Here is a 12309-nt window from a genome sequence, read left to right on the forward strand (position 1 = left end):
CCAGCCGCGGCTTTTCCACCTGCGGCGTATAAATCTTACGAGGCGAGGCGAGCAAGCGCAGAGGGTAGAAATTGAATTTCCAAGGCGACTTCATTGATCATCGGAGGCCGACGGGCAGGAGAGAAAAGGCGTGCGGCGCGCGCGAAAACCAAGTCCACGTAATCAGTTTTCCCTTTCGCCCTGATCGATCGCGTCGGGCGGCCGCCGCGCGACTCGCGCGCTCGCAGACCTTGGCCCGAATTCGCGAGTGAACGCTCGCGCCCGAGTTCATTGTCAGGGGCCATGTGCCGGTGCGTCGGAGACGGAATGCGGAGAATTGGCACGCGCGCTCGCGGCGAGACATTGACATGGATATCGCGCTTCTGCCTTTGCTCTTTTATATGAAAAATATCGCTTCGCGCGGGCCGCCGCCTAGACGAGCCTCGTTCCGACGCACTCGGCCGCCGGCGGTTGTCTATTCAACGCGCGCGCTGCTTCGTTTTATGGCGGGCAAGACAACGAGAGGCCGATCTAATCGGTCGGCAATCAACTAATAGGACGATATGTACACAATAACATTCCCCCGAGGCGAGCTCTGCGAGACGGTCGTCGGTAATATCGAGAAAAGAAGCGTTTGCGCGCCGAGTTGGAAAGAAACATAAAAGAATACTCGCCTCTGCGAACGAGTTGTCGAAAAGAAAGCATAACAACGATAAAAAAAACTCGGCTACGAGTGCTCATCTCCTTTACTCCTCGCGTGATTCATGTAGAACGCAGCGGCGATAAACATCGACGCGTTGTTGAGAGAAAATACCTGGTTGCCCGAAGGCCGCGCGCCCGACCGAAGCGCGTCGCCGTCCCGCGGTCGACGGGACGTTGCATTTGATCGACGCCGAAAACGTCGGCGATGAATCGAGTTCCCGCGCGGTCGCGCGGGCGGGCGATGAGCTAACGACCCGTCGCGAGGTGCCGACGATCGGTGGGCCAGCTCTTCCGGATGTATTGTGTTTGCTGTCGGACTGCAGGCCGATGACGTGTGCCAAAAATTAATGCTTTCACCAATTCAGATTGAGCGCGATCGCTTTATTTACAAATGGCTGTTTATTCTCTTCGATGGGGGATCTACAGCAAAAATCGCTGCAATGCCGAATCCAGTTGGATCGACGGTGACACTTGTCCAACGTCTTGGTAAGAAAGAGAGAGAGAGAGTGAGAGAGAGGAAGGGAGGGAGCGATCACTCGCGACGGTCGTCTCCGTGGCTACTCACGACCTGTTTGCCCTCCAGGAGCAAGTGCATTCGCCTGTCATACTGGATGCCTTTGCTTTAACATTCCTTCTGCGTGGACAGTAACACGCAAGCCAATGACCAAGAGGCCTTGATGATCTGTAACAAATACGAATTGTCTGAATTCGCCGAGTCGGCGTTGATTACTTGGATCATAGGTGCGAGCAGCACTTGAGTGAAATTCTCCAGAGTGCACGTCATGATGCCCGCGTCCAAAGTGTCGACCTTGAGGCCGCGTTGCGAGATCATCAGCAGTAGCTTTTTGGCGTCTCTCGGCAACAGGTACCACTGCATAAAGTGCCTGCAAGCGATCGGCAATCGGGAGGTTGCGAAGCCAACTCGTGCATTACTTACGTGCTAGTCAAAACTTTGCTCGAGTACTCGATGACCTGCTCGCCGGCGTAGTTCAAGAAAAACTCGTAGGCAATGTGTATCCCTGTTGTGACGGCTATCTTGGACGACGACAGCAGTGATTCGCGAAGCTGAATGCTGAGCTGGAAGGGGCGACGGTTTTGTTAATACGCGACGCGGCGACCAAGTGAGTTTCGAGGATCTTACGTCGAAAATCAGCATCGCCAGTGCCGCCAGAAAGCCGATTTGCACGAAGAAGTAGAAGAGGCTGAAAATTCGGTTGATTATGCGGACGCTCCTGGGAAAAACGAATAAGCGTAAGTACGGCAGTGATTGGGCGGCACGTGACTAGTGCCGATAGCGAGGCGTATTACTCTATGGCCTCTCTGTGCTTGCCGATGATGGTCAACGTCTCCGACACGATCCTTTCCTTCTCCTCCTTGCGCGACGCTGTCGCCAGCCGCCCGTCCCGCACTAAGTTTCCCAGTCTGAAGCTGAACGCGCTTTTCGTTCAAATCCGTCGAATCGATACGGCATAAATTGCTAAATCAATGCAACCGTACCAAACGATCTCGTACATGGCGCAGATGTGCTTGGTGTTGGACATGTAAAGACAGCATACGACCGTGTACGAGAACCCGGCGTAGAAATAGCCGAGAGAGCCGTGAACGAACACCTGCAGATTACGATGGTCGTCGCTGATGATCCAACGGTGCGAGTAGTAGGGGAAGATTTTCGAGTAGTTCTTCTCGACGTCCTCGGCGAAGACCAATGGCAAATAGGTCAAGCTGATTTGCCCGGCGAAGCACACCAAACCGAGGACTGGGAATCACATCGAAGCGGCAAATTGGGCGATGAACGCGCTTCGCCCTCGCTGCTTTGACTCACCCGCGAAGATGTAACTCAGCTTCCGGCCCTGCCGCCAGAATTCCTTCATGATCATCCTTTCCTCGAAGTCGGCAGCCTTCCAATCCCTTTCCATGCGCTCGTAGAGGCTTCTCACCTCCGCGGAATTGAATATCAAGACCCTGTGCTGTGCCAAACTGCCCATCATCGTTAAAATGGACACCGCCGTCTCGAATATGATCCCGATGTCTGTACTCGTTTTGTCACCCAGTCCTTGAATCTACAATCATCCATGGCTCTCTTGATAAGACGTATGTCTTTCAGTACAGAGTTTTTCCGAAGTAACCCTACCATGGCTGTAATAGACGAGACGATCCACGTTAAAAATAGTAGAATGCAGCAACACTTGAAGTAAATTGAATGGTAGGGCCACAGTCCGAAACACGATAAGAGGAACCTGTTGATTTTCAAGTGACAGCATTCGTTTTCGAAATTCATATTCTCAACGCTGGGGCCACTCGGTCGTTCGTCTGAAAGCATCTCGGACTGCTTGTCAACGACAACGTTCCGATGACAGTTTTATCTGTGGAAAATTAGCCGCGAACGTTGTGCCGGTGATGCAATTATCATTAGTGTATATTTCGTGAACTCAATTGGTTAGACCTCGGGCAACTGTCGGCGCTGTTTTCGCCACTAATGACGCAAGGCCGGTAGGCTCGCGCGTTAATCAAAAGTCGTAGGGCTTGAAACGACTGCGGCCATTCCCGAGATTCATCTACGCAGTACCGGCAAGGCTCACTTTCCTTGCCAAATACGTCCCGTGACTGCGTGGAGTAAAGGCGAAACTCGAAGAGAGCTCGTCTGTCTGACATCTGCTTTATTCATGAACGTGACGCTTATATTCGCATTATCGTTAGCGTTTTTCTCGTCTCATCGATTTACCGAACCACGCAAAATCTTATTCTATTCACCTGACAAATCATCCGAGGAATCAATGAGCTGAATGTTATATGTGAGCAGTTTCGTAAACAAAAAAAATAATAAAGCCACAGCACTTCACTTCGCTTCGCTTCTTCGCCGAATGTTCATATTACGCACACGCTCTTCGATTCCACCGTTCAATGGGTCATTAGATAGAAGCTTTCAAATATTTGTGCCCATCACGCGAAACGATCGTAACGCCTTTTTCTTCCTTAAAGAGGAAGCATTCAAACGGTCATTATTTAAATCCCTTTTTTTTGTATATATGTGTACATCCCGAGTTTTTATAAATTTTAAGTTTTCCTTTTTTACTTAAACGGTTCTTTTTTTGTTTTTTAAAGCGTTTTTTTGTAGCCTTTTTCCCCCTCGTTTATAGAAACGGGTTTATACAACGGTTACTCACTAGCGATTATTATGATGACTTCGAATATCTTTCAAACCAGCACTGTTGTGATTTCATGAAGAGATAAATGACATGTTTTTATTAATAGGATATTCGTTTATTGATCAAAGGCAACATTTCATATTCCATACATTATTTCCAACGTCATTTACATTGCTTCCGTTGCGCATTGCACAGGATCATACTTTCTTCTGGCAATATCGCAGCACGCAAGAGAAGGAACAGAACAATTTGATGATCTGCGTATAAATGAGAATAAACAGATTGAAGAAAGGCCACAATATACAAGGCGGAGTGTTTTATAGAAAAAGAAATTATAGTTAGGTGGAATTCTCCAATGACAGTCATATTACGATGCTCAATGTACCACCGCAGCCTCATTCGATAGTAAGTATCATTTTATGAAATATCTAAACAGATGTAATTTTGGAAACTGAGCAAAAGCTTTATTCCAGTACTCGATAATCCGTTGCTCCCCGGTAACTTTTGTAGAATAAATATTCGGGAAACATTATATTTCTATATTGTAGATAAATTGAGTAGCGGAAAAATCCGAACAGTCAGTCAACTGATCCTTTTCAGTTTCGATTACGTAATTACGTCGAAAATGAACGACGTCAGGATCAAGAAAACGAACGTCTATATGAAAAAGAGCGTCGAGCCGAACAGCCACTGCACAGCGCGAAAATTTCTAAAACAAAGGTGAAAGGCTTGAGAAGATGAATGAGAAGGGGAATGGTTTCTACGGCAAAATATGGTGTGCATCGCGAGACTTTTTGCCCTTTATGGGCTGTTTTATCGGCGTGCGTCAACCTGCCCAATCTGTAACTGGACGAAAAGTATGAGGGTGGCGTAATTCGCACGACGGCGGTTTCGGACATTCCGCATAGGTGGTTGACGCTGCTCACGAAAGGCCGGCGGTGGCAACGTAGAGGAACGTCACGTAGAGCCGAACGACACCACCTACGAAGGGCCGTGGCGTCCACGATTCGCTGCTCTCCGCGCACTCACCGACGCAAAGCAGAACGAAGTTCATATCTCGGCGCGAGTAAACTTTCAAAATTGCGACTGCGTCGGGCTCCGCCGCGATGTTGCCAAGCAGAACGTCACCACGCTGACCACCGATCCGAAGAACATGACGATGTCAGGCTCCGTATCCTTGGTCGAATTTGCCGTATACGATGCGACCAGGGGAATGAGGCACGATAAAATCCAAACACCCAGTATTTAGTAGCTACAGAGTCTTCGCAACTTGGATTGGTAGAGCGCAAGACCGTAACACGCGTGTCAGAGCTGATCAAGCTTCCAGAATAAACATTCGGTTGGGTGTTTTATAATTGCGCAGGTGTTACACGATAATGACGTAAACATACAACGACCATTCTAAATCTATGTTATCGAGTCGTCTCTTTTCGAAGTCGACTTTCGTAGTTTTTATTAGCAAGAAACGAAGAGCCTATTGAGTAGTTCAAATAAGAATATTATTGTGAATTCGCAAAGCGACACTTTGATTTGAGTGCGAATCGAAAGAAATTTTCACAAAGGCTGTGGATTTCAAACACGAATACTCGAGACTTGACAATCGAGGATAAAGAAAGATATCTTTGTTGGAATAATTTTTGAGAGAGAGATAAACAAACATGTTGATATTAAAGAGATCTACACAAAAATTACAATACTCAAGGATTATAGTACTACGGTATAAAAAAGATTGAGCAAGCTTCATCTTGATTGCCACTACATATTAGACGTGACACAACTTTGAAATAGCGGAGCGAGACACCCAAGCAGGAAGGTACTTAGCAAGCCACGAGCAGAAGAATTTCATGTAGCTAAGGGGTCGCGCGCATCATTAACAATGCAAAACCAATCTACGCTCGATCATTATTTGCGCTCTACGTGACGCGTACAGCGTCTTGTTCACCGACAGACATCGCGTTTGCCTCCGCGGAGTACTTCCGCCTTGATGGAACCACACAATTATCAATCGACGCCCTTTTCCGTTAACACCGTGGTCTCTGCGAGAGCCTATTCCAAGTGCCGTGTCCCGCGAGCAAGTCGTAGCCGTATACGGTAAACGCTCCCGCTAACGGTGCCGAAAAGTCGAGCTTTCGCGCACGCCCGCGAGCACATGTCTTGCGCACGATACCTTCGCGTGGGCTTTCTCTCTCTCTCTCTCTCTCTCTTTTCCACTGCGCTCGTTTCCCGGTGACCGGTCAAGAGGTCCTCGTAGCTGCCGGGCGAACGGCAGCGAAAAGAGAAAAAAGGTAGCTCGTTGAGTCGTTCGCGAGGCGTCCGAACTGACAGACAGCCGGCGTGGGAATGGCCGCGTCCTCAAAGTCGGCATAATTAGCGCGATAAAGCGTCGCGCTGGGGACTCCCGCGAGTGGCAGCGCGCGTATCTTCGTCTCGTCGTCGGTGAAACGGGGTTGTAACGTATGGGTCGTGCTCTCCTCGATAACTAATCGCAGACGCGGCGGCCGCGCGCACGAGGTGTCCGCTCGATCTTGACCTCGCGCGGGTCAAAGTCAACGAACTCCCGAGCCGGAAAAGCGCACCGCGACTTGTCTTCTCTCTCTCTCTCTCTCTCTCTCTCTCTCTTTCTCTCTTTTTCTTTTTCGATGCCATTAACAATCCTAAATAACAATCGCGTCGGCGCGGAAGTTGTTAGAAGGAATTTTTTACGTCACCCGCTCTCCCTTTTTTCTTGCGGGCCTACGATTTCGAAATAATTGTATTTTTTCTTTGCGAGTGTGGCTTTGATAGAATGGCATTATCCAACACTAAACGAACTCGTTTCACGCGCGTGTGATTTTGAGATACAGACCTATCGTGTATGACGCGCTTCATTAGACTTCTATATAAATTGTTATTTTTTCGTTTGTCCACTCGGCTGACTCCAATTCATTTGCCTTGCGTCAACGCACGCACGCGTATGTGTTTCGGAACGCAAAATAAATAATTTTGGAAGTTCGCAAATAAAGAAATGAAAACAAGTAAAGCAAGCGAGCGCTTAGAAACAATGAAGAAGCGTAATGAATTACGTGACTTATTTTTTTTTCTTTCTCGACGGAGCGAACAAGACACGTCGTTCAAAAAGCAGCGTAATCGCTTTTCTACTATGTGTGCGCTGAAGGCAAAGCGCGACGATCGAGCGAAGAGATGACCACGCATCTTTGGACATAATGAGTACACCCGTGGAATAATCTTGCCCGAGAGAGAGAGAGAGAGAGAGAGAGAGAGAGAGACGATGGAATTTGGTCGCGTCCATACGTGCTCGCAAAGTATAAAAACCGCTTGCTCTTCGCAAAAAAGTCAGCGACGAGAGAGAGAGAGAGAAGCAGCCGGCGGACTCCGGGAATGACGACGGCACGTGTCGTCGCGGCGCGGCTTCCATTCAAATGTATTCCGCGCGTCGCACTTACGCGATCTCGCAGACGTTGCGCGCGCGCGCGCCGCGACGAGCTCTCGAACGGGGCTCGGATCCCTGACTGTTGCCCGCGCGCTCGCGAAAATCGACGCGCATCCCCGCCGGCGCTCACGCCTTTGCCTCCTCTAGCTCCGAGGGGCTTATCGCTGCTCCTTCCTTCTTCCTCGTGTTTATTTTTGTTCTTCCTTCGGCGCGATCGTCCGAGCGCTTGCGTATTACTTTAGCGCGCGCTTCGTGAGAAATCAACAAGTTTCGCGGTGACGTACGGACGAACTTCAACATTAAAGAACGGCTAGTTTGTTTTACATTAAGAGTAGAATTTGAGGTTTTGACTGTTGTCGAAATTGACGCACCGATCCCCCAATCGCGAAACCGTAAGTCCTCGACTGCAGTGTCGAGCGCCGATTGAATTCCCATGCGAATTTTAATAATTTGCCCCCCACAGTACCACTCGTCAGCAAAGCAATTCGCTGCTCGACGGTGAGATGGGAGAGAACGGAGAATATCCGTAGCCTGCGTACGGTAAAAACGGCGGCCGCGCACGTAGCCGTCGGCAAGTGTTCCGACTCAGATGTCGCGGCGAGCAGCGCTGTCGAGCCAATGGGTCGCAGATGCTGTTGGCGGCGCGCGATATATCGATCGCCGTCGCTCAAACAACGTCCGGGCGGTCGTGTTTTCCGCATCCTGGCGCGCGCGCGAAAAAACGCCGAGACGCTCCCGCGTCTCGGACGAGTCGGCGATCGAGTTGCGAGTAAAGCGCGGCGACCACCATACGCGCGCGCCACGTAAATATAGATGAGCGCGAACGACGTCTAATGGGGTTACCTATTTCTAGCAGCTGCCGCCGACGCCGCATCTCCGGAATTCAAGCGCGTCGACCCGCTCGGAATCCTAATGCCGGCGGTTTTCCGCGCGCGATCGCTTCCAAGGCGGCAAAAGCGCGTCGGCCTTCCTCGCACCTGGCGTTCCCGCGTCGGAGCGGACGGCGCGCGCATATGTAAATTTCGACGGTCGAGCCCAAGGACCCGTCGAGGCCTAACGGATTGCTTATTCAGCGCGCTGATTGTGCCGGTCGAGACTTTTATGCGTCTCCTTCGGCGCTGCGAAAATATAATGCGCTCTCGCGGTTCTCGCGCGAGGCGATGTCGGACTCGATCGATGGAAGCGAGTGTCTCGCCACGCTGCGCGTTGATCGCGGGCGCCGATTGCCATTGGCGACGCACCTTCTCGCGGGCCAACCCGGCGCGGAGCCCGACGGATTCGACCCACGACCTCGCGAGCGAACGTCCAGTCGACCGGTACGCGCGCGCGCGAAAACCGTCGCTGAATCATCCGCCTCGAAAGTGCAATTGTCCCAAAGCTGACGTACACAGCGTAATCGGTCGACCATTCAGCCTCGCGGCAATTGGCAAATTGACTTTCTCTCCCGAGCGCGGACACCGTGCGAAAATCAGGTCGCGCGAGGCGGCCGAGCGAGACGTTGCCATGGCGATGCTCGCGGACGGGATGATCCCCCTGGTGGACGCACAAAAGGGAGCCAACCCTCCTGAAGGCACTTTTTGCGCTTCGCACCTGATCGCGCTCCGAGGGGCATATCTTCCCTTCGGGTCTTGCCTACGAACCGCCAAGACGTCGACGTCGAGTCGAAGCGCTTCGCGCGGCCGTGGACTGAATGACGCTGCGATCGTTAGCATTCCGCTGTCTAATGTGCCGCCGCCGGAATGCCGATTATCGCGGCGAGCGTTCCGCGAAAGAAATTTCGAGCCAATTGAGAGGTGAAAGAGGCGGCCGTTAGATCACAGAAGCGCGCACAAAGAGACCCCGAAAGCGAGCTTGCGCGGGCAATGAATAGATAGAGAGAGAGAGAAAGGAAACAAGGGCGCGCACACACGGGAGACAGATGTAGAGCGGTCGGCTGGAAAAAAAGGCAGGGAAGCAACTGAAAAGAACGTTCCAAAGCGTTGCCCCAAATTTTGGCGCGGCCTTGGCCTAAGTGTAACGTCAACCCTTCGCGACTCTTTGAAACGATGTTTGCGTAGCTGGCACTTTGACGAGCGAGGATTTAATTTGGAGTATTCCTTTTTTTCGGACTGGGCTTCTATTACACTCGAGAGGCAATCGAGTAGGTCAAGCGAGGCTTTGAGTACTCGCTTTTATTTTCCGTGAGGGATTAGCGTCCAATTGAGCGCTCAACGACGAAACTTGTAGTTACTTTCGTAGAGGCTCGACTTCATTAACGCGCCACACGAACAACGCGGGCTTTATCTGAATTGTCATTCCGCGGGCAGTGGCAACTTCCTCTCTTGCTCGATATTACTGCGAAGGTAAACAAGTGACATCAACGCGACAACGACGCGTTACGCAAGGCGTGTGTTTTCTTTTCGTCGCGCTCGTTGATGAACTTTACGCTCGCGATAATAGCCAACGACGTTTAACGATATTTCCTAACAATGCTCCGAAATTCTTGGCGCAAGGTTTACACGAACAGTCGCTCGCGTTCTAATGGAAAAGTCATTGCCTACGAGCGCTGTCACTTTCCACGTGCATACCTAACGAGTGGCGTCGCACTTTTCGATGCGAAGGCGAAGGAGGAGCGAGGCCGCGAGCATTGGAAAGTAGCCGGCGGCCGAGGCATATCGATTAGCGCGGCGGAACAATGCGATCGCGGGAGCGAAAGGAAGGCTTCCGCGCCGCGGCTGCGGAAAGGAAAGCGGTGGGTGCGCACGCGCGCGACCACTCGTTGCCGCGACGATCCGGGATGGGCCATGGTGGCCCGGTTTCCCTCGGCCGTAGGAGTGCCGCGCTAACGGCATTAGCGCTGTTTGCGGTCGGCCCAACGGCTGCCACGCGCGCAGTTCGAGGGATTCGCGAGCGCGAGAGCGCGCCCGCCAAAACGGGCCGTTCCCGTCGTAGCGGCGCCGATCGCAAGCGAGATCGTCGCGAGCGAGCAACGATCGCGGCTTTCGCCCGTTGTGGCTGTCAATTCAAACGTACCCCGGAGAGAGAGAGACGCGGCATTGATGTAAGAAAACGCCCGATCCTTTGACCGTAACCGTAGCGAAAAACGACCACGGACTCGTTCGATCCGCAGCGAGTGGCCGGCAGAGGGGGAAGAGGGCAAGGAGGCGCGCGCTTTGCGCAACCAGTGCGCGAACGTCGGCCTCTCCGTGAACGCGGCAGAGAGGCTGCGACGCGCGCGCGCTGGAAAGTGCAGTGGCGAGATGGAAGCTTGCGGCGGCCTTGACCTCTCTCGCGCGAGACACGCTCGAGGCACCGTAAAACCATAAAACACTCGCACACACACACGGTGCGCTGGGCTATTTCGACGTCAGCCAGCCCGCCTTTTTTGCGCGCAATCGACACGCGGACCGATGTCAGCCTCGATGCGGCAGTTTTTATTGCTCGTCGGTGCATTTCGCTGGCGATGCGGATTTTCGGTTGGGGGAGGGGGCCAAAATTTCCCGGGCGCGCATCGCGGGAATGCTGCCTTCGCCATTCGAAAGCGCGATGAAACTGGCGATGCTTGACGCACGAGCAAGACGCAGTCGCTCCGAGAAGACGAATGTCCGAATGTTCGAGTGTTCTCGATGACGGACTCTGTGCGCGAGCGAATCCTAAAAATTGGTCTGTGCCACGCGAACGGGCGCCACGAGGCGGCAATGCCATGAAAATGCGCAAGGGGAACGGTGAATCGAGTCCTCGGTGATCTCGTTGATAAAAGAGAAAAAGAACGCGCAGAGGTTCACCCGCCAGGCATTGTGCAACCCGCGCGGACGTGCTCGGGACTAATTGAACGCTCCACCGACAACAAACAATCTACAAAGCCGACGTGAAAACACGCGCGCGTACACAATCGCGTAAGAAATGATGCGAATGCAGGCGAAGCAAAATCAATGCTCATTAGAGTCTGACATCACGGCTCCGCGGCTGCGGGCGATCGCGTGCTCTTGAAATTCAATTGCGCATTCGTCTTGCGCTCGCCTCGGTTATGTCACGGAGACACAATGAGGCGCAAAATGAGGAGGAGAGGACAAGAAAAAATAGGAAACGAGGAGAAAAACGCGATCCTCATTGTGCTCATTGGCAATCGAATTAAGCAGTCGCGAAGCCCTATGCGCCGGCGAAGCCGCGCCTACCCGACGCTTGTACACACACGCGATGCGCGGCGCTTTGCATAACTAATTGGCGTTCGCGCGCGCGCGAGAGCGCGAAATCCGGAAACCGACTTGGCGGCTATTAATGGCGGTGAGCGCGATGCGCATTTTCGTCGACGCGGAAAAGAAAAATGGACGGCACAGTGCGCTCGCCTGCCATTATCGCCCGGTCTTGGCGGGAGAGACTCCATTAGACGAGGCGTCCTCGCGCTCTGCGCGATGTTTGCGCGCGTGCCGCCGCGGAGCCTCGAGAAGGACGATCTCGCTGGCGCGTCAGCCGCGTGGGCCGAGCGATCGATCGTTCGGCGAGACGCTCGCGAGCCCCGTCGTCTCCGCTGCCCGAGCACGGAAGGACGAAGCGCGACGAAGAATCGCCACTGCGCCGGCGCTCTAGTCCTGTATTCCCGCAACTCGACCTGGAGTTCGAGCCGACAGCTCGTCTGTGGCTGTCGCACGAACGCTCGCGCAGCGACCGCGACGGCCTTAGTCGTGCGACAATTGCTCCGCGAGACTTTGCCCAATGGCGTATTATTTAACGCGATAAATAAATCCGTTTCCAATCCATTCGTGCGACACCTTCCCACTCGAACTATATCCTGCAAAATCAGCAAGAGTCTTGAACTAGGACTCTGACTTGCCGATGCACAACTCTGCTAACGAAATCGTCAAGATTCACGCTCGGCTTTGATTTATAGTGCGACGATAACTTATCGAAAGTAATTGCGAAACATAGCCATCTACCGATATAAGAAGGCCAACGCAGTGTCGAGCTGTCTGTAGAAATCATGAAATGACCAAAGATGTTTGTCGACTATGCCAAGTGGAACTGTGTAGCGTTGTTGTTTCGCTTGCAACAGTCAGGGTCAGGCGTATCAACCAG

At 52.3% G+C, this 12309-nt stretch overlaps 1 protein-coding gene across 1 annotated transcript; it reads right to left on the bottom strand.

Annotated features, from left to right (window-relative positions):
- Nucleotides 1-1303: 1303 nt before the first annotated feature.
- Nucleotides 1304-3001, bottom strand: LOC131667195 (uncharacterized). Its single transcript, XM_058940467.1, has 8 exons — nt 2813-3001; nt 2504-2741; nt 2179-2437; nt 1990-2118; nt 1787-1913; nt 1619-1716; nt 1436-1565; nt 1304-1363 (listed from the first exon to the last, which is right to left on the bottom strand). The coding sequence occupies exons 1-8, from the start codon at nt 2999-3001 to the stop codon at nt 1304-1306; spliced, it is 1230 nt and encodes a 409-aa protein (XP_058796450.1).
- Between the last annotated feature and the right edge of the window lie 9308 nt (nt 3002-12309).

This window comes from Phymastichus coffea, unplaced genomic scaffold (assembly GCF_024137745.1).
Source record: "Phymastichus coffea isolate CEN01 unplaced genomic scaffold, Cenicafe_Pcof_1.1 PCOF00063, whole genome shotgun sequence".
NCBI classification, from domain to species: Eukaryota; Metazoa; Arthropoda; class Insecta; order Hymenoptera; family Eulophidae; genus Phymastichus; species Phymastichus coffea.

Coding starts and splice junctions, on each gene's coding strand:
- LOC131667195 (XM_058940467.1), bottom strand. CDS start 3,001: ATGCTTTCAGACGAACGACCGAGTGGCCCCAGCGTTGAGAATATGAAT. Junction 2,119..2,178: donor GCCATGTACGAGATCGTTTG/GTACGGTTGCAT, acceptor TTGAACGAAAAG/CGCGTTCAGCTTCAGACTGG. Junction 1,717..1,786: donor TCACTTGGTCGCCGCGTCGC/GTATTAACAAAA, acceptor TCGTCGTCCAAG/ATAGCCGTCACAACAGGGAT.